This window comes from Vigna unguiculata, chromosome 4, assembly GCF_004118075.2.
Source record: "Vigna unguiculata cultivar IT97K-499-35 chromosome 4, ASM411807v1, whole genome shotgun sequence".
Lineage (NCBI taxonomy): Eukaryota > Viridiplantae > Streptophyta > Magnoliopsida > Fabales > Fabaceae > Vigna > Vigna unguiculata.
Window position 1 is genome coordinate 33725664 of NC_040282.1, and position 27031 is coordinate 33752694.

The window sequence follows — 27031 nt, forward strand, 5'->3', positions numbered from 1 at the left end:
AGCCTGAAGTAGTAGAAGTCCATGATAAAGATGGTAATTCAATTTTCTATGGAAAATTATACATGAGCTTGGGACTAGGGTTCCTCACAGGCTTTTGGGAATTATTAGGTCCATTATTACTTTGGCAACCATGGAAAATCACTTATCTGAGGTTCTTGAACAAACTGACAGACTATCTGCTTGTAATGGTTGAAATGAACATAACAAAGTGCCAAAGGTGGATCAAACACTAGGAGGTACATAAGTTTAATAACTTCTTTCTTTGAATTTCGTAATATTTATTTCTCTGCTTCGTTTAAGTAAATCTGCAACTAGTTTTCATATTGAAATGGAGAATGTCTTTCTAAAAACAACTACACTTATTGGCTTAGCAGGAATGTAATGGTTAGAATTTAATTAATTAATTCTTTATATCCTTGTTAATAGCACCACAAGTACTTTTATTAATTAATTATGTATCTATTCTATTTCTCTCTCTCAGCCATGATTGGTTTGCATATCCATTTAATTAAGATCGATTATATCCCAATGCTCCTATCATGGCATTTAGTTTTTGTTTAACTCTAAAATTTGCTCTCTAGTTTTTTCTATCATTGCCAATGTCTGCATATGAATTTTTGCACAAAATTTGCAGTTTACAGTGATCTGCTTCAAGACTCCATTATGAGATAAGCACTATGGATTGATGGGAGTGTAAGATTTGAAGGATTGAAGTTTGTAATGTAAAATATGACAAGTTCTGTTTTAAAGTGAAGCTTGCAAGATCACTGTTTGATGAAGTTCAATTGTATGATACACTCACTACAACAATTTATAGTTTAGACCACACTAAAATAGACAACGGCTAAATAAATGAAGCCTAAACATATAATAAACAACATTTTTATAAATGATGTATAAATATCATGAAAGTCCATGATTATATAATTGTTGCTTTAAACTGTGTGGGCAAAACTAGTAAAAATGTGGTCTAAAAACATAGGTAAGGTATAAATTCAACATGTAAAATTGTTGTTTATTGTGAGAATTTTAAGCAACAGTTTTAAAAATATTGTCATACTAACAACCGTTGTCTATTACCTATAGCTACACTCACCTATACCACGCCTAAAAAATTGTGGTCTAATCTTTAGACCATGGTTTTTATAATTTATATCATAATTTTATGTTGTTATTTAAAGTGATTTTTGTTGTAGTGACTGTTTGATGAAGTTATAAAGGGAGTAGGTTAATGTTTCATTTTTTCTCCTGTAATCATTATTAACATGCTTTTGTTACGAAGACCTATACATGTAAAAATTAGAGACTTTTGTAAATGGGTTGAGAATCCTATATATATATATATATATATATATATATATATATATATATGTATGTATGTATGTGTGTGTATATCAGTCTGTTTACAAGAAAATAGAATCAATCCCATAAATTTAGAATTCCGTGGAACTTAAAAATAACATAAATTTCATACTGTCGTTTTTGGGTTTTCAATTTCACATTGTTGGTGTGTTTTTTATTCCATATTTTACATTATTTTCTCACTCTACCAGACTTATTTCGAAGCTTTGATATCAATCATTAGGAACCCACCTAAGATGCAAGGAAAGGCTAAGATTCAAAGGAAAAGGCTTACTAAGTTTATTAACATAAGAAGACTTACAAGAAAGTCTAGAAACATAGATTACTTTAAACAAGCCTAGAAAAATGGAGCACATGTACACAGCCTTAGAACATGGAGCCACTAGATGCATGACTTTATTAGTGCAAACAAAGCAAACTTAACTTATCCAGACACCCACCTAATTATATATTTCATTTCATTGGGCACACACATCAATCATATAACATGTAAAATTCGCTCTAAATATCTTATTTGTAATCTATGTCCATGCTTTCAATTGGACTAAATTAAATAAAAAATTCACCATCCACTTTGCCCTTTTTTAAACAGAGCAGAATAAGAAATTTTGTACATTTTACTTAATTTTAAAGAAGAATGCAGGTGAAAAAGAAGAAAATAAGCGTTTTATAAAAATTTTAAAAGAAGGAAGAAAAAAAGGTGGCCTTTACAGAATTCGGAAGAAGAAGAACGTTAAGAAGATGAATAAGTAAAAGAAGAAGAAAAAAAATGACAAACCATGAGGAAAAAGGAGAATAATTAGGAAGCGAATGAGTAATTTTCATTAATAACTAATCTTATTTTTTAATGAATGATTTTAAATTTCCACAGTTAAAATATCAAACAAAAGAAATTAAGTGACATTAATCACTTTTTTAATATGCTAAATACTTTTTGACGACAAAATATTATAAATATCATTTAAGTATCTACAGTTCCCAATTCCCTAGGTCAGTCAACAAAGCGCAGCATTAATAAAAATATGTGATGACAACAAAAGTTTATTTAATTATATATATATATATATATATATATATATATATATATATATATATATATATATATATTCCCGTGAGACAGCCAACTCCATATAATGAAAGGAAGAGAACAAACAATACTGTCTGAATGAACCAAGTGATACCATATTTAAGGAAAAAATGTTTGAATGCAAAAGCAACGGTGTATTTCTCATTATGAAGTCTTCTGTTCTAATATTTTTTATTACTACTTTTAATTTTAAGAATCCATTCTTCAGACTTTCTTTTGATGGTCTTCCCCCTTAGGTATACAATTGTAAATATAAATAATCTTGCAATCAAGCATTCCGAACATCACCACAAGAAAAACTCAGATTATAATTCTCTCTTGCATTGCCGTTCTCTTGTCTTCGGTTAATAACTTTGTTTGAACTGGTTATAATGAGACATTACTTTCTGAAAATATTATATGCTCTTCTGCTTTTATTGCATTCCTCAGGATTTGCCCTCGGATTCACAAAGCCAATCAGAAGTGGTGATGCAAAGTGCAGAGAGAAGGAGAGAGAAGCACTCCTCAACTTCAAAAAAAGCCTCATAGATGACTATGGCATACTCTCTACATGGACTCACCATCATAATAACACAGATTGCTGCAAATGGAAAGGCATTCAATGCAACCATCAAACTGGTCATGTCATTCTACTTGATCTTCGTTCTCTCGATACAGATACACAATTTTTGAAAGGTGCTATCAATCTCACTTCATTGATTCACTTGCAATACATTCAACATTTGGACTTCAGCAATAATTATTTTATGTCTAATCACATCCCAGAAGCCATTGGCTCTTTCACCAACTTAAAATATCTCAACCTCTCATCTTCTGGATTTAGTTGGAGGATTCCTTTCCAACTTGGGAATCTTTCACTTCTAAGGTATCTAGACCTAGGAGGAAATTTACTTCAGGGACCGGTTCCTTTTCAGATTGGGAATCTTAGACAATTACAATATATTGATCTTGAAGGGAATTATCTATCAGGAGAAATCCCATTTCAACTTAGTAATCTCAAGCGACTGCAATATCTTGATCTAGGAGGGAATTCTTTATCAGGAGCCATCCCATTTCAACTTAGTAATCTCAACCGGCTACAATATCTTAATCTTGGAGGGAATTCTCTATCAGGAGAAATCCCATTTCAACTTAAGAATCTCAAGAGACTACAATATCTTCATCTTGCAGATAACGCTCTTTCTGGATCCATCCCTTTTCGGAATGGGAATCTTCCTAACTTACAGACTCTTCGGATAAGTGGTGATTTAGACATAGAAGCTGAGGATTCAGAGTGGTTGTCTAATCTCCATTCCTTAACAACTCTAGAGTTGAGGTCATTGCATAATCTCAGCACCTCGCGCCATTGGCTACAAGCTATAAATACGCTCATTCCAAACTTGATAGAGTTGAGGCTTGTTGACTGTTCTCTTTCAGATACTAATATCAAATCTTTGTTCCGTACTCGTTCCAACTTTTCAACTTCTCTTACTGTCCTTGATCTGTCTTTTAATGTGTTAACTTCCTCAGCATTTCAACTCTTATTCAATTTTAGCATTCATCTACAAGAACTTTATCTCACAGATAATGACATTGCTTTGTCATCTTTTCTTTATCCCAATTTTCCATCTCTTCATATCCTTGATCTCTCTAGAAATAATCTAACATCATCAGTATTTCAAGACGATTTTAAATTTGGCTCCAATCTACGAGACCTTCGTCTGTATAACTGTAGTCTTACAGATCGAAGTTTTCCTGTTTCGTATGCTTCCACAATTAGTTCTTCATCTTCTCTTGTCATACTTGATCTCTCCTCAAATCTATTGAAATCATCTACTGTGTTTTATTGGCTTATGAACTGCACAAAGAATCTTCAGACCCTTAACCTTTATGACAACATGTTAGAAGGTCCCATTCCAGATGGATTTGGAAAAGTAATGAACTCTCTTGAAAGTTTTTCTGCCCCCAAAAACAAATTACAAGGCAAGATTCCATCTTTCTTTGGAAACATGTGCAGATTGCAGACCTTATACCTCTCAAATAACAAGTTGAATGGGGAAATTTCTCATTTCTTTCAAAATTCTTCATGGTGCAATAGACACATATTTCAAAATTTGGATTTATCATATAACCAAATTACAGGCAAGATACCAAAAAGCATCACAATGCTATCTGAGTTGGAGTATTTATACTTGGATGGGAATTCTTTAGAGGGTGATGTCACTGAATCTCATCTTTCTAATTTTTCGAAATTACAAACCTTATCCTTATCCTACAACACATTGTCTCTAAGATTTGTCTCAAGTTGGGTTCCTCCTTTTCAAGTAACAACATTGAGTTTAGCATCTTGCAAGCTAGGTCCGAGTTTTCCAGGTTGGCTCCAGACACAAAATTCCTTAATGTGGCTAGATATATCTGATAATGAGCTTAATGATTCTGTACCAGCATGGTTTTGGAACAAGTTGCAAAATTTGGAATGGTTAAACATGTCTCACAATAATCTCAATGATGTAATTCCTGATATACCATTAAAGCTCCCTTATAGACCATCTATAATTCTGAATTCAAATAAATTTGAGGGTGCACTTCCACCATTTTTGCTACAAGCTTCAGGGCTGTTATTCTCCAAAAATACATTTTCAGATTTGTATTCTTTTTTATGTAACCAAATCATTGCTCCGAATTTGGCAACTTTAGATTTATCAAACAATCACATAACAGGACAAATTCCTGATTGTTGGCAATCTTTAGACCAATTACTATTTCTTGATTTGAGCAAGAATAAGTTATCTGGGACTATTCCCATCTCCATGGGGAAACTTGTTAAATTAGAAGCCTTGGTTTTACGAAAGAATAACTTAACAGGTGGATTGCATTCCAGTTTGAAGAATTGCACTAATTTAATTATGGTGGATGTGAGTGAAAATAATTTGTCTGGTCGAATACCATCATGGATTGGAGAAAGTATGCAGCAATTGAAAATCTTGAACATGCAAGGGAATCACTTCTCTGGAAATTTTCCTATTCAACTTTGTTATTTAAGGCATATTCAATTGTTGAATCTGTCCGGGAATAAATTATCAAAAGCAATTCCAGCATGCTTAAAGAATTTTACAGCCATGTCTGAAAAGAGCATCAACAGAACTGAAACTCAGCGCCTTATTTATGGGTACAATATTACTTATAATGAAATATATGGTCCTGCCATGGTTTTTGACTACAGGCTTGACATAACGTGGGTGTGGAAAGGTGTGGAACAAGTGTTCAGAGATCCCCAATTGAATCTGAAGAGTATTGATCTCTCAAGCAATAATTTCACAGGTGAAATACCAAAAGAAGTTGTGTATTTGCTTGGGATTGTTTCTTTAAATTTATCAAGAAACAATTTGAGTAGAGAAATTCCTTCTGAGATTGGAAATTTAAGTTCACTTGAATCTCTTGACTTGTCAAGAAATCATTTGTATGGGAGAATTCCTTCATCTCTTTCTGAAATGGATTTTCTCCAAAAATTAGACTTGTCACACAACTCTCTTTCTGGAAGAATCCCATTGGGAAGACACATGGATACATTCGAAGCCTCTTGTTTTGAAGGAAATATTGATCTTTGTGGTGAACAACTCAACAAAAGTTGTCCTGGAGATCATACAATAGCAAAGCCAGAAGAAGCAGCAGGAGGGGATGGAGATGATTCTGTTTTCTATGAGGCATTGTACATGAGCATGGGTTTAGGATTCTTTGTAGGATTTTGGGGTTTCATAGGGCCAATTCTAATTTGGAAACCTTGGAGAATTGCTTTTCTGAAATTCTTAACAGATTGACAAAGTGAGATACAACTATGGTGAATATGTCAAATGTCATCAAATGGCTCAAAGCTAAGCTAGGAGGTATGTTGTAGTGGATATGCCTTAGTCTAACTCATAATTATTGCAATAATTATATGTAAGGTATGAGGAAAAAAGTGAATGCTTTTTTTTTAATATATGAAATTTATGTTACAGTATCTTGCTAGGCTGAATAAAAAATAAGAACAATCATAATTATTAATAAGAATGAATGTTTCTGGTTATAAAGTTAAATCTTGTTTTATAATTCGCTTACGAGAAAAACTGCTTCTTGCAAATTAGCAACATATATTTTACATTCATTATTTATTATTTTTTATATCCTCTTTATAAAATCTTCTTTCTTGACTAGAAAATGACCTATTCATCCGCCTATTTATAAATAATTGAATATTTCAAGCTTAAATGCACACCACTCAACTAAAATCGTTAATCATGATAATTAAAGTAAACAATATAAAAATGGGCATTCTGTGTTACTAAGAATAAAGTTAAATTGATGTGAAGTAACTACCAACAAATTGTTTAGTTATCGGAAGGAAAATGAGAAATTACTCTGTATAGTTTATTATTCATATGATTCAATTTTATTTTATTTTTACATTTACTTTGCAGGTGTCTGGTTGTTGACTTTTTTGTGTGTATTCCTCTTTCAAATTTGAAGCAAGTGACTCTTCATATCACAAGATGTTGTATCAGTTGTTAGTTTAAATGTATTTTCATAATGTTTTGTAATTCAAATGATTTCTCAACAAATTCTGTAGAGGTTTAGATGGTAAATGTTGTAATTCAAGTGACTCGTGCATCATAAAAATCTTTTTAAGATGGTAAATGGTTCTATGTATCTTTTGGTTTCAAAATGATCGTAACTTTTAACTTTTGCCTAAAAGAATAAAAGAATATAAGGCTACAAAAGTTGTATCTTTATTTATTTCCTATCATAGGCTTTCTTTCACCTTTGTTTAATAGTGTAAGTTATTTTTGTTGGCACTTTGATAAGTTGTTTTTCTTGGGTTTAACACCACACAACTCCCTTAGCCTTAACCTAAAAGAGTGTAAGGTTACACAAGTTGTAACTTTATTCCTTTGCTACCATAAGCTTCCTTTTTCCTTTGTTTAATGGTGTAAGTCACCTTTGTGGACACTTTGATAAGTCACATTTCTTCTTCTTTAGGCACCTTGAATTAAAGCTCACCATTAGACACCTTAAGAGGTCACCCATCCACCTTTTAGGAGACTGGTTGGTCCTTTCGTTCTTTAGGAGGTTGTTGCTTTCGTCTTTTAGGAGACTAGTGTTCAACCAATTATATGTTGCAAGACTGGTAATTCAACCAATATATCGCTTTTGGGAGACTAAAGCTCGACCGACTATTTGTTGGGAGACTAGTTACTTAACCAACATATCACCTTTTAGGAGACCAATGCTCAACCAATTATGTATTGGGAGATTGGTTGCTTAACCAACTTATCGGTATTTTGGAGACTATTTGTTCAACCGATGAGTTGGGAGACTAGTGTTTGACCAATTATGTATTGGAAGACTGATTGATCGACCAGCATATCGTCTTTTGGGAGATTAATTCTCAGTCAATCATGTGTTGGAAAACTAGTTGCTCAACCAACATATCGCATTTTGGAAAACTAATGCTCGACCAATTATGTGTTGGGAGATTGGTTGCTCGACTAACATATCGTCTTTTCAAAATCTTATGCTAACCAATTATGTGTTTTGGGAGATTGGTGCTCACCAATCTTAAGAATGCCTTGAAAGATCATCCTCGAGCGTCTTAAGAGGTCGCCCATTTTCTTCTAGTAGAAAGCCTTGAAAGTCGTTCATATTTTTTTCCTTTGGTGTGACAATTATGTGTTCATATGTAACTAGTCAAACTCATAAAAATGTTAGTATTAACAATGCAGACGCTACTAATTTTAGACTAGTTGTCCAAAGAACAAGGTTCTTGACGAAATTTCAAAGACTTAACAACACAAAATTTTCACCAAGGCTTCTGGAAACTGAAAATCCTGGCCGTGTAAAAGAATACGTGTGTACGCTAAATCTTGTGTAGGCGGACAAAAGAAAATCTATACGTGTTATTATGCTTTTTGAGTTGGTTTGACTTTTGAATTATTAGTCTATATCCACACCTATGCTATGGAATGTGAGGGGTGTATTTGGCAATTATTGATGAAAAATGGTTAAACAGTTGACCAATTGGAAATCACACACTTTTCCCATGCAATCCTACTCATTTTTTTGTCTTTAACTTGTGTTTCAAAACACTATAATAATCTTAATCTTCCTTTCATCCTTCCTATCTTTTATTTTTCCAAGACTGGTTTTTCCAAATTGTGCAGAGATCTATTGTTTTTTACTTGTATATAAGGATAGGTTAGTTGCAAATGTATCAGATTTCATCACACATAACCCTTTATTTTTATAAAAAAGCAGTACATAATTAAAAGCTCTTATTTAACCTTCAAAGATAATGAATTCACATTCATGGTTTTAGGTGCATGTATCTCAAACATTATTGACTAATTAATATATATAGTTATTACTTATTAACGTCGAGTTTTGACCAATACTAAATATCTATTTATTTTATAATAATCATATTTTGAATATCCTAAATACTTTTCACGATAAAAATAAGTTATGATTACAAAAATGGGAAGAAATCTATATTGGAAAGAAAAAACTAGAAACATTTACTTTATAATTCACAATTCATTCGACGGTCAACAAAGCTGCAGAGGACAATAAAATTATGTCATAATAATTATTTTTTCTATTTTTGCTTTTGGCAATCCACTATTACACCTTTCTCGTCTCTACTGGTTGAAGAATTGAATGTGTACCCTATTAAAAACAGCTTAGCATGAATTATATGTTAAAATATGAACAAAGTGAAATTAAATAATATCTCATGGGTAACAAAACAAAGGCACTTATATCGACAATTGTATTGAAATGTACACATTGTAATTATTAAAAAGTGTCACGTGTTAAAGAAAATAAGACATTTCAACGTTTTGAGAGATGAAAATCAAGATAATCGTAGACTAATGGAAAAAGTAAGAATAGAATGGGGTAAAGGTGAGTGAGGATAGGTTTAAATATTAATTTTTCACCACAGAGAGAAGTGCAATGTGGCCGACTCCACTTTACTTTGTGATACCATGTGATAAGCATGGTATACTATACTACTGCTTCATAAATTAATGGAAAGAACAAAGATCCACGCGATACCATATTTAACCAAAAAAAGTTATGCAAAAGTGTGTTATGTTTGAATGCAAAAGAAACAGTGTATTTCACATTATGAAATCTTCTTTAATTTATTTTTTTATTACTACTTTTAATTTCATGAATTCGCTAGACTTTTTTGTCTGGTGGTCTTCACCCTTAGCAATACCATTGTCGATATAAATAATTTTGCAATCTAAGTTTTCTTAACATCACCACAAGAAAAACTAAGATTATAATTCTCTCTTGCATTGGCGTTATCTTGTCTTCAGTCAAGATTTTTCTTTCAGCTAGTTAAATGGGGCGTTACTTTCTGACAACATTATATGCTCTTCTGCTTTTGTTGCATGCATCAGACTTTGCTCTCGGATTCATAAGTGCTGAAGCAAAGTGCAGAGAGAAGGAGAGACAGGCACTCTTGAACTTCAAACAAAGCCTCATAGATGACTATGGCATACTCTCTACATGGACATACGATCAAAATAATACAGATTGCTGCAATTGGAAAGGCATTCAATGCAACCATCAAACTGGTAATGTTCATCTACTTGATCTTCACGGTAAAGATTCACACTATTTGAAAGGTCCAATCAATCTCTCTTCATTGATTCACTTGCAATATATTCAACAACTAGACCTCAGCAATAACGATTTTCTGTGGAATCACATCCCACAAGCCATTGGCTCTTTCAACAACTTACAATATCTCAACCTCTCATTTTCTCAATTTAGTGGGAGGATTCCTTTCCAACTTGGAAATCTTTCAAAACTAAGGTATCTTGACCTTAGAACAAATTTTCTTCAGGGATCAGTTCCTTTTCAGATTGGGAATCTTAGACAGTTACAGTATCTTGATCTTGGAGCGAATTCTCTATCAGGAGAAATCCCATTTCAACTTAGTAATCTCCACCAGCTGCAATATCTTGATCTTGGATGGAATTATCTGTCTGGAGCCATCCCTTTTCGGAATGGGGATCTTCCTAACTTACAGACTCTTTGTATAAGTGGTGATTTAGACATAGAAGCTGAGGATTCAGAGTGGTTGTCTAATCTCCACTCCTTAACAACTCTAGGGTTGAGGTCATTGCATAATCTCAGCACCTCGCGCCATTGGCTACAAGCTATAAATATGCTCATTCCAAACTTAATACAGTTGAGGCTTGTTGATTGTTCTCTTTCTGATACTAATATCAAATCTTTGTTCCATCCTCGTTCCAACTTTTCAACATCTCTTACTGTCCTTGATCTGTGTTTTAATGTGTTAACTTCCTCAGCATTTCAACTCTTATTCAATTTTAGCCTTCATCTACAAGAACTTTATCTCACAGATAATGACATTGCTTTGTCATCTTTTCTTTATCCAAATTTTCCATCTCTTCGTATCCTTGATCTCTCTAGAAATAATCTAACATCATCAGTATTTCAAGACGATTTTAAATTTGGCTCCAATCTACGAGACCTTCGTCTGTATAACTGCAGTCTTACAGATCGAAGTTTTCCTGTTTCGTATGCTTCCACAATTAATTCTTCATCTTCTCTTGCCATACTTGGTCTTTCCTCAAATCTATTGAAATCATCTACTGTGTTTTACTGGCTGGTGAACAGCACAAAGAATCTTCAGACCCTTAACCTTTGTGACAACATGTTAGAAGGTCCAATTCCGGAAGGATTTGGAAAAGTAATGAACTCTCTTGAACACTTTTATGTCTTCAACAACAGACTACAAGGCAAGATTCCATCTTTCTTTGGAAACATGTGTAGATTGCAGACCTTAGACCTCTCAAATAACAAGTTGAATGGGGAAATTTCTCATTTCTTTCAAAATTCTTCATGGTGCAATAGACACATATTACAAAATTTGGTTTTATCATATAACCAAATTACTGGCAAGATACCAAAAAGCATCAAATTGCTATCTGAGTTGGAGTATTTACACTTGGATTGGAATTATTTAGAGGGTGATGTCACTGAATCTCATCTTTCTAAATTTTCCAAATTATTGCACTTAGACTTGTCATATAACTCATTGTCTCTAAAATTTGATTCCAAATGGGTTCCTCCTTTTCAATTAAATTACTTGTATCTTGCATCTTGCAAGCTAGGTCCGAGTTTTCCTGGTTGGCTCCAGACACAAAATTCCTTAATGTGGCTAGATATAACTGATAATGAGCTTAATGATTCTGTACCAGCATGGTTTTGGAACAAGTTGCAAAATTTGGAATGGTTAAACATGTCTCACAATAATCTCAATGGTGCAATTCCTGATATACCATTAAAGCTCCCTTATAAACCATCTATAATTCTGAATTCAAATCAATTTGAGGGTACACTTCCACCATTTTTGCTACAAGCTTCAGAGCTGTTATTCTCTAAAAATACATTTTCAGATTTGTATTCTTTTTTATGTAACCAAATCATTGCTCCGAATTTGGCAACTTTAGATTTATCTAACAATCACATAACGGGACAAATTCCTGATTGTTGGCAATCTTTAGACCAATTACTATTTCTTGATTTGAGCAAGAATAAGTTGTCTGGGAATATTCCCATCTCCATGGGGAAACTTGTTAAATTAGAAGCATTGGTTTTACGAAAGAATAACTTAACAGGTGGACTGCATTCCAGTTTGAAGAATTGCACTAAGTTAATTATGGTGGATGTGAGTGAAAATAATTTGTCTGGTCGAATACCATCATGGATTGGAGAAAGTATGCAGCAATTGATAATCTTGAACATGCAAGGGAATCACTTCTCTGAACATTTTCCAATTCAACTTTGTTATTTAAGGCATATTCAATTGTTGAATCTGTCCGGGAATAAATTATCAAAAGCAATTCCAACATGCTTAAAGAATTTTACAGCCATGTCTGAAAAGAGCATCAACAGAACTGAAACTCAACGCCTTATATATGGGAACAATATTAGTGATTGGGAAATCTATGGTCCCTTCATGTTTTTTGACTACACGTTTGACATAACGTCGATGTGGAAAGGTGTGGAACATGTGTTCAGAGATCCCCAATTGAATCTTAAGAGTATTGATCTCTCAAGCAATAATTTCACAGGTGAAATACCAAAAGAAGTTGTTTATTTGTTTGGGATTGTTTCTTTAAATTTATCGAGAAACAATTTGATTGGAGAAATTCCTTCTGAGATTGGAAATCTAAGTTCACTTGAATCTCTTGACTTGTCAAGAAATCATTTGCATGGGAAAATTCCATCTTCTCTTTCTCAACTTGATTTCTTAGGAAAATTAGACTTGTCATACAACTCTTTTTCTGGAAGGATTCCATTGGGAAGACATTTGCAGACCTTTGAAGACTCAAGTTTTGAAGGAAATATTGATCTTTGTGGTGAACAACTCAACAAAAGTTGTCCGGGAGACCATACAACAGCAAAGCTAAAAGAAGCAGTAGAAGGTGATAGGGATGATTTTGTTTTCTATGAAGCATTATACATGAGCATGGGTCTAGGGTTCTTTGCAGGATTTTGGGGCTTAATAGGGCCAATTCTAATTTGGAAACCTTGGAGAATTGCTTACCTAAGGTTCTTGAACAGATTGACAACTGAGATACAGCTATGCTGAATATGCCAAATTTCTGCAAATGGATCAAAGCTAGGGTAGCAGGTATGTTTTAGTGAATATGCGTTTGTCTATCTCATTGTTGTTGCCATAATTATAATGTAATGTGGGAGGAAAAAAAATAGTGTATGCTTTGCTGTTAACAAGTTTAATCTTGTTTTATATTTCACTTAAGTTATGCAGATGAAATCATGCAACATGTTTAGTTCAGTTGTTTGATTTATAAGTAAAGATCAGTTACTTATTATGGGAAAGAATGTTTTAATTCAACTGAAATGTGATTATTGATGTCTGGTTTTAATCCTGTATTTGATCCTAACTTGATGCTTTCAGTTCGTAAGTGTCCAATATATGGGAAAAAAATATACCAAATTTGTAAAAATGGCATTATAAGAATAAAGTTTAATTTATGTGCAGTAAGAAATAACAAGGCGATCATTTATTAAGAGAAACATGATAAATTACTCTCGTGTATTTTGTTATTCATTTATATGATTCAATTTTATTTAATTTTTGCAGGTGGCTAGTTTTTGACATTTTGCTTGTGTTTCCTCTTTCAAATTTGAAGCAGGGGACTCTGTACTAGATCTTGTGTCAATTGTGGTTTAAATGTTTTCTCATAAAGCGTTGCAAAAGGTTGTTCTCCATATGAAACACGTTTCTTCATTGATAATTATGTATCTTTTGACTTCAAATATGCTTGTAACTTTTAACTTTTGTTTTATGATTAATTCTTTTTATTAGGAAATTTATTTGTGGTAAAATATATTTGTAGAGATTGAATTAGGTCTTAAATTCAGAAGTTACATATATAGAATTTTGTAGAATTGAGCTAAATTTAAATTTTACTCTCTTAAAATAGTAAAAAAAAATAGGGTTAAATATGTTTTTGGTCCCTCAAGTTTGAGCGAATTTTGGGTTTAGTCCCTCATCAAAACTTTTGACCAATTTAGTCCTTCATCTTCCAAAATGCATGAATTTAGTCCTTTTAACCAAATTTTGTTAAGTTTATCTGACGTTTCAAGCGCATTTCATGATAGTATTTAAGTTAATATTGAAGCAAAAATGTGTCAAACAGTATAAATAATTTAAATACTATCATGAAATGCGCTTGAAATGTCAGATAAACTTAACAAAATTTGGTTAAAAGGACTAAATTCATGCATTTTGGAAGATGAAGGACTAAATTGGTCAAAAGTTTTGATGAGGGACTAAACCCAAAATTCGCTCAAACTTGAGGGACCAAAAACATATTTAACCCAAAAAAATATATTAACAATCACGTTATAGTATATTTATAACAATTTGAGTAAAAGATTTCAACTGAATCATTTTATACTTACCATTTGAATTGTGCGAGAACACAAGATAATTAAAAAGAAAAAAGTAAGGTTAAATAAGAATCGAATAATCATCACTATTTTATCTCCACTACAAAAATCAAAACAATTCATAAATTGAGTTAGACACAATTTTCTTACATAAAAGTGGAAATGTAATTTTTTTTCATAACTACGTGTACAGGTTCTTCACCATCATGGTTTGAAACAGGGGCGGATCATTCATAGGGTAGGGAGTGGCCATATTTTTGAATTTTTTTTTTAAATTATATGTATGTTTTTGAAATTTTTTAAATTATATTTATATTTTTGAAATTATTTTAAATTCTACATATCTTTTAAATTTTTAAATTTTTTAAAAATTATATGTAGTATATTTTAGAAATTAATAGAAATTAAATTGTGTGACTTTTTATTTTTTTTTATAAAACACAACCTTTAATCTTAACAAAGTTGGTCATCTAGCTTTTTTTAGTCTCAATTTAGTTCCGATTTTTGAAAAAGTTGATGCAATTTGATTATTTTCATTAAATTTTTTGAAGCGAATCAAAAGATTTTTCATACACTTGGATTATGTTAATTGCACCAACAAAACAAAACATCCTTATTAATCGTTTCAATTTTCAACAAATTGAGACTAAAAAAACATTAGACAACCAATTAGATATTTTTGGACAAATAAAAAAACAAAAAAAATCATTAAACCAAATATTTATTAAGATATTTTTTATTTCTTTCTCATTGTCTTTCTAATTTTTCACAAATTGTATCATCTCTCATTCTCATATGTTTTCTTTTTTGTTTTTGAAGAAAAAAAAATTAGACACACTCTTTTTTTTTTCTGATTTCTCATTTGTTTTCTTTCTTTCTTGAAAAAAAAAATGTAACTCTATATCGTCTTACCTGATAATAAAATATTAGTTGAAGAGTTATTAACATGATTTTTTTATCTTACAAGCCTTTGCCAAATTCAATTTTTTTTGAATATATAAGATAAAATTTGTATTCTAATATTATTTTGAAAAAAAAATTATTTATATAGATGGAAAATAAAATAATAGATTTATTTATTTTTAAATGATTAAAGGGAAGCTATTCGTGAAGATAAAAACAGATACATTCCACTTCTTCATATATTTTAAAATATTATACTAATAATCTAATCTAACGATTCAATTGTTTAGTTTAAAGAATTATTTTTTGAAACATTATACTAATAATCTAATTTAATGATAAAAAAATTATATTATTTTGGCCCCTCCAAAATTTTTGGTCAAAATCCGCCACTGGTTTGAAAGGTTTACAAAATTTATGACCGTTAGGACGAATAGAAATATGTTAGAATCTAATGATTTTATTTATCTACTTTATTTTCTATTTTGGTTTTGTTAATTTGTTAGCACTATTATCATTTCATTTTTTGTTTGGATAATAATATTTTGACTCACTTTAATCCACCATTTCCATCATCTTAGATCATCTATTTTGATTTATTTTAGTGGTGTAATGTGATGATTTAAGAATGATTGGAGTGGTGGGTTGAAAGTAGGTCAAAAAGTCATTATCATTTGGTTTTTAGTGTTTACAATTCTCTTATATAATACCATGTATTCAAAGGTTTACAATGTTAAGGTGAATAATATTTTCATTATTAAGTCACATCTCTCTCATTCAGTAGTAGAGTAGGTTTTCTAATGTGGTATCAAGAGCGGAAGTTGTCTCTTCTATTGGGAAAAACTCCCGAGAATCGCTTTATTAATAAAGAAATAAAATAACCACAAGGAAACACATAGACAACTCTCTCATACCCTTTGACCCCAAGTATATCCACACTCTTCAAACCAATAATTTAATCCAAACCTCAAAACGCTCTTATTACAAGAGTATAAGAAATCAGAAGAAGCAAATACAAGCTTGAAGTGTCGTTGACCCGGTTGACCCGGGGCAAGAAATATCATGGACTTAGAGCCTATTATATAGTCACTAACACTTACTTCCTCGGTTGTCGTACGCGATGTGGGACTTTTTAAAACATGTTATTTTCATCAGTCCAACACTTTTATGGGTATCAATCCTGCTTTCATTATGACCTCCATGCCTATTTTCTTTTCTTATATATTCCATTTCGAAAAAATCGTTGATATTAATTTCTTCCTCTAGCAACAAGTGGAGTTGGTGATCAAAGTTTGTTGCCTACCACGCTTCCTATTTAACCCTCAGATTCCGTCTCAATTTCTTTCTATTTCTAATCATGATTTAGGGATTGAAAATCCTAAATATATCACCTGGAACACCTAGGATCAGCATCTCCTTTCTTGGCTTTAATCTTTTTTTATGTGCTTCTCTCCCAAGATACAATAACTCATCAGATTGATCAAGTGAAGCAAAAGATCTTTGAACCTTATGACACCAATGTCTTAAAAGACAATATAAAGCATAAGACTAAAAAAACTTTTTAGGAATGAGTTGATGTGCTTGTTGTGTCTTTTCTCAATGCAAATAAGTGGTATTTATATGCAGAAGAGACAAACTTACAAGCAGGGGTGGATCTTAGGGACCATGCCCCCTCTTCCCAATTTTTTTAAAAATATATGTAAATGTTATATATTATATTGATAAAATTAAATTAGATAATTTTATATTTTTTATAAAAAATATAAAATTAAATATTATAAACAACAACAAAAATTATGTTCTCTCTCAATTTCTTTTCAGGTTTTCTCGTATTGTATTTATCTTTCACTCTTGTAGTGTCTTCTATTGTTTCTAAAAAAAATAGAAAGTTAGACACAAATTCATTATTTTTCTCTCATTTTTCATCTGTTCTCTTCCATTTTTCAAGATAAAAATACAATTTTGTCTCGTCTTTGGTAGTGAGATATTAATTTAATAATTAGAATTTTCTTGTATTTTTTTTTTATGAATATAGAAGGAAAAGTTATGTACTATATATTTTTTCATAACCATTTTTTAATTGTAATTTGATTATCATATATTTTTCTTTTAGTAATTATATCTCTAAATTTTCAATTAGATATTAATAAATTATTTTTGAGTCTTAAACTTTCTTTTTCAAATAGATATATTGATTAGGAATAAAATAATAGATTTTTTTTCTTAAAGTGATAAAAAAAGATACCATAGAGATGCAAACGAGATAGGTTTATTTCTTTACATATTTTCAAACATGATATTAAGAATCAAATTATGGATGAAGGAGATAGGTGTGTGTGAAGGAGAAGCATTTAAATGAAGGAGATGAATACATGTGAATGAGATGAGGGTGGAAAAAGAAAATGAGAGTGGGAAAATTTATATAAAAAAGTGGGAGAAAATATTTTTTGAGTAAAAATATTTGTCATTTTTAAACTTGAGCCTTTGGATTAAGAATAATATACTATTATTATTCATTATCAAGAAAATTGACAAATTCATGATATATAAATTAGCATCATATTTATGTGAGTGTCAAATTAATATCAACTTAACTTACACTAAGTGAAATAAATAAAATCAATGTAAGTATAATTGGTTGTAACTTAAATCAAAATAAATACTAAAAATAAATAAGATAAAAGTCAACCAGATAGAAACCACATGGTTCGGCCACAAGAGAGTTCAAAATTGAAGAGTAGAAAGTCCTCTCAATCACATGTGAATTGAAGATGGGATGGGGATACAGTTCAACCACCAACAGAATTGGTCTCTGATGACTCGTAAAAGTGGCAACAACGTGATAAACCTTATAGCCTCAATTTTGGACAATGTTGAGCAGAGGATGATGGACCTTTAAGCAGATTTTATTTGAAGTGGCTAAACCAACACTAATCCAACACTAACAAGAATATATATATATATATGGTTACCATTTACTTTTACTTCATAAATAAATAAGTTGCGCATAAATAAGTGTATAATAAGGAATAATAATATGCAACTACCAACTATTTAATCTTTCCTATCACAGGTAATTGATTTGAAAAATAGTTTCGAAAAACATTACTTAATTAATTATGAAGGAATTTTGAAATTTGGTGATAAAAAATTAAAAATTTTAAGTTATATAACATTAATACGAAATTAACTATTTAAATTATCTATGGATTATTATATGTGATGGAGTGAATTTCTTATTTGCACTTAAGAACTACCCCCTCAAAAAAGTAAGTTCTTTTCACACACTCACAAGATCAAAGTCACGGGATTTTCAACTAAAGCATATCCCAACAAAGAGAAATAAGGTTAGGAATTCTTTTCCTATATCTATGCAAAAGTCAATGAACATATAGGTTGGTTGCATTTGGGTTTTAATTTCCAGATTGATTTCTTTTACGTTAAGAATTTAAGTGTGAGTCTAAGTTTTACATTAGTTAAAAATAAAAAAGTAGAACACTATATAAATATGAAGATTCATAAACTCATTGTTTTAAGATTTTAGATTAAGAATGTTGTTAATATCTTATGTGGTCAGATTCAAATTTCATTGGTATTTGTATTTTTCCGGTGAAACCTCCTTGTTAAACCTAACACTTTCGCACAATAATTCTTTATCTTCTTTTTTTCCTCTTTTGATGATGTCTAAATGATTGTAGTGGAGGTCATTCCTAGGTTGAGTACAAAATTTAGTTCTTGTCTCATGCGACATGGTTGAATATAGAAGTTGGTACTTCTCAAAATTTTCTTACAAATGAAATTTTGGTCATAAAATAAAGCTACTTGTCTTCTGTAACTTTCCAAAATAAAACTTCTTGTTTGCTCAACTGAAAAATAATCAAAGAATCATCAAGTACAATGTTATGGGGTTGGTAAAACAAAAAAAGTAGATGAAAGAAATTTATTGAGATTCTGTTCTTTTTCTTGGTTTGTTGAATTTTAGGGAGAGGGGGAATTTGTTCTCTTCTTTTAAAAATAGAAAAATGATTTTAAAAAATGCCAAGAAAGAAACTTTATCCATTACCATATAAATAATTGTGGATCTTTGTGATAAAATCTAGCACTTTCTTTAATCATAACTTCACACGTGTTTTGTTTTTCTTCTTTAAGGATGATAAGAAAAAGGAAAAAAGAAAATTGTGTAAGATTCTAAATTTTCTTTTCTTGATTGGTGAAGAGAACCCACCTTTATACAACAAAAGAAGTTGAATTGATTCCTAACTATAATGTTGGGAATAGACCCTTTTATGCCTAGAACTAGAAAGATTTTCTTCTATGTATGCAACTTAAAACTGGTTTGCAAGAAAAAACAATAAAAAAAAAAGAATACAGATTTTTTAATGTGAAAAGTCTAGTCTAAGTAAAAAAAAAAATACAAATCAATCCAATATAAATTTATTATAAAAATAAGATTACGAAATAACATTTTGTTTTTTAAAGATAGAACAATAACTTGTTTCTCAATAACTTACAATAAAAACTAGTGAAAAACAGGTGTTGTTTCGTATTTTATAATTTTTATAAAAATTTAAATTAAGATTAATAATATTTACTTTTAAAATATATAAATATATATATAAAATAATTTTTAAAATAATTGTTAAATAAAATAATTTTAAAAAAAAATTTAAAATAACGGTCAAAATAAAATAAATTTTTAGAATGACGGTTAAAATAAAATAAATTCTTAGAATAACAATTAAAAATAAATTATTTATAAAATAAATAATTTTTAAAATAATAATTAAAGATAAAATTAAAAAATAAAAAGAAAAAAAATAAAAATAAAAAAAAGAGAAGAAAATTCTCTTTAGATATTATTATAGATAAAATATTTATTTACTCCCAACTGGTGATCAATTTACTATTAGCATTCAATTTACAAGTTGGCTTTGTATGTACAGACCTTTCCATTAAGAATACAAGTATATATATATTAAATGCACTTTATGCATTAAAAGTTTCATTTTAGAGCACGTTCCCAAGTGAAAGAAATAATTATTACATGTTCTTTCAAGTGAAGGAAATATCTTAAAGTAAATAATCTCAGTAGTTATTAGTAAATGATTTCCTTCAATTATTTAATTAAGAAGTGTATTTCCAACACCTAACTTAAGCTGTTATCCAAAGTTTGTAAGATAATTTTTTTAATTGATTAAATGTTACTTTTTTTTAATATTTATATCTTTTTATGAAAAGAAAAACCTATATCAGACATTATTATAAATTATGATATTTCAGTTACGAGTGAATTTAAATTTTCTGTGAAGTCTTATGTTTTATTCTGCTTTTGTACTTTTAAAATATTTGATGAGCATCGATTTTAATAATATAAAAAAATATTTTATTGATAACTAACTAAAATTTGTTAATTATTATATTTATCAATTTAAATATTAATTTATAATATAAAAAATTATTTTTTACTACAATAGTCATTATCAATAAAAAATTATCATTGGTTTTTAAAATTTAACTATCAAAAGAAAATTGGTCACTAAAAATTAGTTACTAAAATTATTACTACTAAAAAAATTGATTTCTAAATTTGTCTTTAATTAATTAATGACTAATTATAATTTTTTATTCATAATATTTTAGTAACCAATAATTTTTTATTTTATAAATTAATATCTAAATTGGTCATTATAGTGACACATATTTTTGTGTCACTGTTAGATATTAATAAGATAATATTTTAAAATATATTAAAAAACTTAATATACTAACAAGTTTATTTTAAAGACTCGACAAAGAAAAAAGTTATCTGAAAACCTTGACACACGCTATGAATCATATTATTAAAAAAGGTTAAATATAAAAATTTAGGAAATCAAACTCAAATATATGTTTAAAGATATACAAAACAAACTTTCTAAACACATTTAGATAACTCGAAATTTAAAGGGATTGATACCTATTGAAAAAATTAAACTAATAATCACATGAAGAGAACTAAAAAAACCTTACACTCAATAGTATTTATATTGTTTTATTTTGATCCATTATAACTAAATCATTAAATAGATAAACAGAACTACGTGTTATCATTTGTATAAAAGTTTTAATTTGATATGTTAGGTTTATAAAGATGTTCATGTAGTACTTTATATTCAGCAGAATTTTTCTCATCCATATATAAAATTTTGTCCCAATAAATATAAAAATACTTACAAAATATTTATTACGCAAATAATTAAAGTGAAACTAAGCATTATTAAAGCATAGTAAGGCTCAATATGATATTGTATCCCAGTTTTTATTTATATAAATTCAACGTTTTCATATTTTTAAACACGCAAAAACAATAAAAAAAAAAAACTATAACAAAAAACAAATACCAATACCTAACTTTATAAAGTAACAAAATCAACATATATCCAAGGAGAGATGCCAACCTGACTCAACCCATTAAGATGGTGGATTGACTAGTGAGTTGGTTCACTAAATAAAAAATCTAGAAAGAAAAAAGAAAATCTTAAAAATTATAAAAAAAAATTGAACTCAAATACTTTTTTTGTTTGTTTAATTCAACTATTATTTATAATAATATCCAAAAAAATGTAGATTCACTTCTTCACCAAGCCATCACTATTTATTTTCTTTACTAAAAACTCAATACAATTTTTGATAAATGAGCCATAACTTGTATAATACAATTTACTTAAACTTTTAAGTGTTCCAAAATTAAACAGTGTCTACTAAAAGCACATAATAACAAATTTAAGAAAAATAAAAATCATGTTTCGTTGTTTAGTAATTTGAGAATAACACACCATGCCTCACTGATTAATCCAAATATGATAATAAACCAACCCACAGAAAACTCCAAGCTTTATCAATTATCATCATACACATAAAGAGAACTCCATTTACAGATTACAATACTTTGAAACACCTTACCCTCTTTTTGTGCTATAGTTATGCCAATCAAAACAACTTTCTTTAACCTATGTCTCATCTCATCATTTTTTTTAAGCAAAAAATGAAAAGAGAGTCTACATAACTGCATAATTAACACAGTTATAACTATAACTATATCTATAACACATAACATCACATACAAAACAAGGAGAAGAAACTATTCTAGAGTCCACTTGAACCAATCAACTTGGTTAGACCAAAGGTGATGAACATGGCCATCCAACCCCCAAACAAGACCCTCATAGAAGACCTAAACACCGGAGCCTTACCCAACGCAGCCCCTAACCAACCAAACACCACCAACGCGACGGTGACAGCAGCCACAACCACCGCAATCCTCACCTTATATTCCCTTATAAAGGACGCTGCAAGCAATGGCACCATTGCACCAACAGAAAAAGCCAAAGCTGATGCTGCTGCAGCCTGCAAAGGATTTGGCAAACCCTCTTTCTCTTCTTCGTTGCTATCTTCTCTGTCACTCCCAGACATCCTTTCTTTCTCTCTCTTCATCTGGGCAACCTCTATGTCAAGCTGCGAGTACACAGACACAAACTCACCTATGGCCATGCTGCAAGCTCCTGCCACCAACCCTGCAAACCCTGAAAGGATCATGACCTTCAGGTCCTGCTTCACGGCGCCAATACCCATCATCAGTGACGCTGTTGAGACCAAACCGTCGTTGGCTCCCAACACCGCCGCACGCAGCCACTGAGATCGTTTCGAGTAGTCAAAGGTTTCCTCGGGTTCGATCTCGAGAGTTGTCGCATGTTGTTGCTCGAGGTCATTGGTTGGAAGAACGAGCTTGGCTTGGTTCAGGGATGTTTGATTTGATGTCATGGTGGTGGAGAGAAAGCCTGAACCAACTGAAGGAAAAAAAAAATCGATGATAATGAATAATAATAATAAGGAAAAGAAGATGGTGTGTGTGTGGAGAGAGTGTGGAGGACACACGCTACCAACAAGGGTATTTATGGATGAAAATACTCTGTTGTGGAGGCAAAAGTGGGGCAAGCCCACTGGTTAAAAGACAAAAAGATATTTTATTCACAAAATTTCGTATAAAAATATGTATTGGGTTTTAAAAGTATGGTAAATTTTGTCTCACTTCTTAAAGATTGCATTAAAATTATAAAGGAGGAGGAATAATTGAAGGTTCACTCAAAGTATAAATATATATAAACTTTGAGATATTATATATTCTGAAACTTGAGTTGCAAGTTTTTTGGTTTGACAAATAATTGAGCCTTTGTGTTTATAAATTCATAAGAAAGCACAATCTGTGAACATGAGTAGCTTGGTTGCACTTTAAACCCACAATCTGCACTTTTTTCACTATACTAAAAGTTGGGGTGTGTAATTTATGAGGTAACAATTAACAAACCAGAACAAAATATATTTAAGATGGAGAAAAAAACAAAAAAATAGATTAACACTGTTTACGAAGTTGCCCACACCAGTAACACCCACTTAAACAAAATCAACTTCTTAATTACAGAAAATTCAGCAAAGAAACATAATCAAGTGGCAGAAGAAATGAATTGTTTAGTAATGTAATGTCACACCGTGCTTTTCTTCACAAGAAAAAAAAAAAGAAAAGGTTCACCTCTTTTATAAAGGTCCAATATGTGAGAACTGTTGATCAGATAAAAAGTTTGATCAACATGGAATAGTGTATGGTTGAATCCCAGACGCAAATGAAAAAAAGATAAGGGGTTGATTTATTTGGCGAGAAAACAAAGTAAATAGAAGGGTAAGTAATTGAAGTTTTTGGTGTGCACATGTGTAATAATAGGAATGAATAATGAGAAAAGAGAGTACCATACATCATCTCTTTATCCCTAAAGAAGTGATCCAAAAGGAATATAAATTTTTGGCAGTTACACTTGACCTGAAGTTGATGACATGAATCACAATTATGGCGTGACCGAGACAAGGACAAAGGTTTTGTTAACGCTTATGTTTCGATGACAAAATAAGGGAAAAGCATTTAGATGCACATAGCGTGTTCTTTCAGTTTCAATTCAGAAATTGGCACAGAGAAATGTTGAGTTTCGAAGAAAACTATAGAAATTTACGTGACTTGAGTTTTTTTTGTTTAAAGGTAATAGCCTCGTTTGTTCCTCATTCATGGAAAATGTGGGTTCGTTGAAGACTCTATTCATAGTCTTGTTTCATTTGAGTAGCTTAATTAGATGTAATTATCAGTTACAAGTATGACAAAAAAAGGTGAAATTATATCAGAGATTCTCACATTTATAATGCACAATATTTATCACATATTTTGAAGTTTTGATTAGTCTAACTTCAGTTGATAAAGTAAAGATGGGAGTTATGGCAAATATGTTAGTATGTTAAACTCTCAAAACAAACACTAATAAGTCATAATTAATTCAACCTTTTATCCTAAAAAATAGATAAAAGAAATTATTATAGCTTATTTTAAATTTATTCTTATTTTTATTTATTTTCACGTTATGTAAATGAGTTTTATTAATTTTTTGAAAATCAAAAGAAAAATTAATATGATTATGTCATGAAGACATCTCACAATTAATTATCTACTGAATTAGGGTAGTATTAAGAAAAAATATTCTATGATTATCAAATTTTTTTAATCTATTTATAAAAATAATTGGTTGTTTCTTGAGTTTATAATTAAGGATTTATCAATCATACTTAAGCTTATAAAATACTGCAAATATAATTTAAGAATATCTCAGTGACACTTAAAATTATATAAGTCAGTACAATGGCTCTGTTTTTCAATTAGAACAACACAAACATTGAGCATGAAAGAAGAAACAATAATGAATTTAGTAAAAAACGAAAATATCAACAACACACATCCAATTACATTAACAAAAGAAAAAAGAAGAGTGACTAGAAGAAGAGGTTTTTCTTTTTTTCTCTGGGTCTAAAATTTTTCCGAAGAACTAGCCATTTTTCGTAATGATGGATTTTAATACAAAAATACTTTAGCAGGATAAAAAGATATAACTTAAATATTTACAAAAAACTTATTTATTTCTTTTCTCATACCTGGACTCAGTCAGTTTTAAATGGGCTGTTTATGATGTCCTAAAATGTCCAATATCCTTCTAAATAACAATTTTTATTTTCTCTCTGTTAAATTTTATGAAAATTGTTGACTCTTTTACGGATTTGACTATTCCCCTAATGTCTTAAGAAAATGTGTAAAAAAAAAATCAACTACACACTATAAAAATTCTAAATAATGATTAATATTAATGATTAAAAATAATTAGTCATTATAATACCAATTTAAATATTAAATTATAAACTAAAAATTATAATTATTAAAGTAGTTTCTATTAAAAATTAATATTTAAATTTATCATTAATTTTAGCTACCAAAATTTTAACTACAAAAAAATTAATTTATAATTAAAATATTTGTCTCTAAATTAATTTTTAAACTTTTTTTTTCTTTGTTAGAATTAATTATATTTTTTTTACGATAAAAAATAAATATGAAGTTAAACTTAAAAAATATTATTCAAAACTAAATTAAAATATCTGCGATTTGAAATTATAAAATGTTAAATAATTACATTTAAAGTTATATATATATATATATATATATATATATATATATATATATATATATATGACAATTATGACAGGTAATGCTCCCAAAATATAAAGAATTCAACAATTAATTAAAGTTAACAAATGTAGTTCATACCCAGCACATGTATATATGATTTCATAAAATTTGAGAGGTAATCCATTTAGAGTTTAAAAATAAGGACACTATGTGCGTTCATGGTAATTAATTAAATATAAACTGCATTACTTGAATTGAAATGAAAAAACCACTAAAAAATAAATAGAATAACTTTAAGATAAGGTCCACCCTACTCATTTCATAATTGAAAGTGACTACATACAATGGAGAAAAATACTGTGACACCAAACCACCACACATACGTAACTTTAAAATAAACTTTTTCAGACGATGATTTTGACTTCAATTTCTGCAATTGCAATTTCTATATATATATTCATTTGGAACTAAGAATCGCAGTTTCAGACCTTGCACTTGTTTCATTTTTTACCTACAATTCTTACTATTAAGTACGGTATGTCAATTTTTTATAAATTTTTCATATCAAACTCTAATAAAACTATGGGAGTATATTGTGTAAGTGAGATCCTAGATTTGTACAAGTTGTGCAAATTTACATCACAATAGGTATTCTTTTTGTACCGTATGATTTACCGACATCCCTAGTTAGACTCTTGGTCAGGCGGTCTAAAAATAAGTGGTCAAAGGCTGCCCACTACAGACGGACAATCCCATAGATTGTTGATGTGACAATTTTTCCGAAATGATTTAAGGGAGCTCACGACTCAAACGGCCACCGCCATTCATTCTAGTGAAACTTTGTCGTCATAACATAATTATGCACCAAAACTAAATATGTAAATTAGAAGTAATACAAGTCAGTAATCAAGTTTAAAAAGCAATTGAACCGTGATTAAGAAAACCCTAATCACAGGCCATGTCAAACGCTATAAATAGGAGCCCAAGGTGAGTTGGTACAAACTTTTACTTCGCATTTATTACAATATTAATTGCACTTATATGGACAGGTAACCCAATCGTCTGGACAACCGAGCGGGAAAAAGTGAAAGGAGATCGAACGAGAGAGAAAAAAAGGAGATCGAACGGTAGAAGCTACTACAAGAAGAGGATAAGGACAAATTGAG

At 30.1% G+C, this 27031-nt stretch overlaps 2 protein-coding genes across 2 annotated transcripts; one reads left to right on the forward strand and one right to left on the reverse strand.

The window, feature by feature from the left end:
* Positions 1-9669: 9669 nt before the first annotated feature.
* LOC114181393 (receptor-like protein EIX2) lies at positions 9670-13848 on the forward strand. The gene is made up of 2 exons (XM_028067837.1): positions 9670-13145; positions 13620-13848. Exon 1 carries the CDS (start codon positions 9816-9818, stop codon positions 13101-13103), a length of 3288 nt encoding a protein of 1095 aa, XP_027923638.1. The 5' UTR covers positions 9670-9815; the 3' UTR covers positions 13104-13145; positions 13620-13848.
* An 8247-nt stretch (positions 13849-22095) lies between these two features.
* Positions 22096-23253, reverse strand: LOC114181043 (vacuolar iron transporter homolog 2-like). The gene has a single exon (XM_028067362.1). It carries the CDS (start codon positions 23132-23134, stop codon positions 22460-22462), a length of 675 nt encoding a protein of 224 aa, XP_027923163.1. The 5' UTR covers positions 23135-23253; the 3' UTR covers positions 22096-22459.
* Positions 23254-27031: the final 3778 nt, after the last annotated feature.

Bases quoted from the DNA above. Each gene is read 5' to 3' on its own strand.
- LOC114181393 (XM_028067837.1), top strand. From the start codon at position 9,816: ATGGGGCGTTACTTTCTGACAACATTATATGCTCTTCTGCTTTTGTTG.
- LOC114181043 (XM_028067362.1), bottom strand. From the start codon at position 23,134: ATGACATCAAATCAAACATCCCTGAACCAAGCCAAGCTCGTTCTTCCA.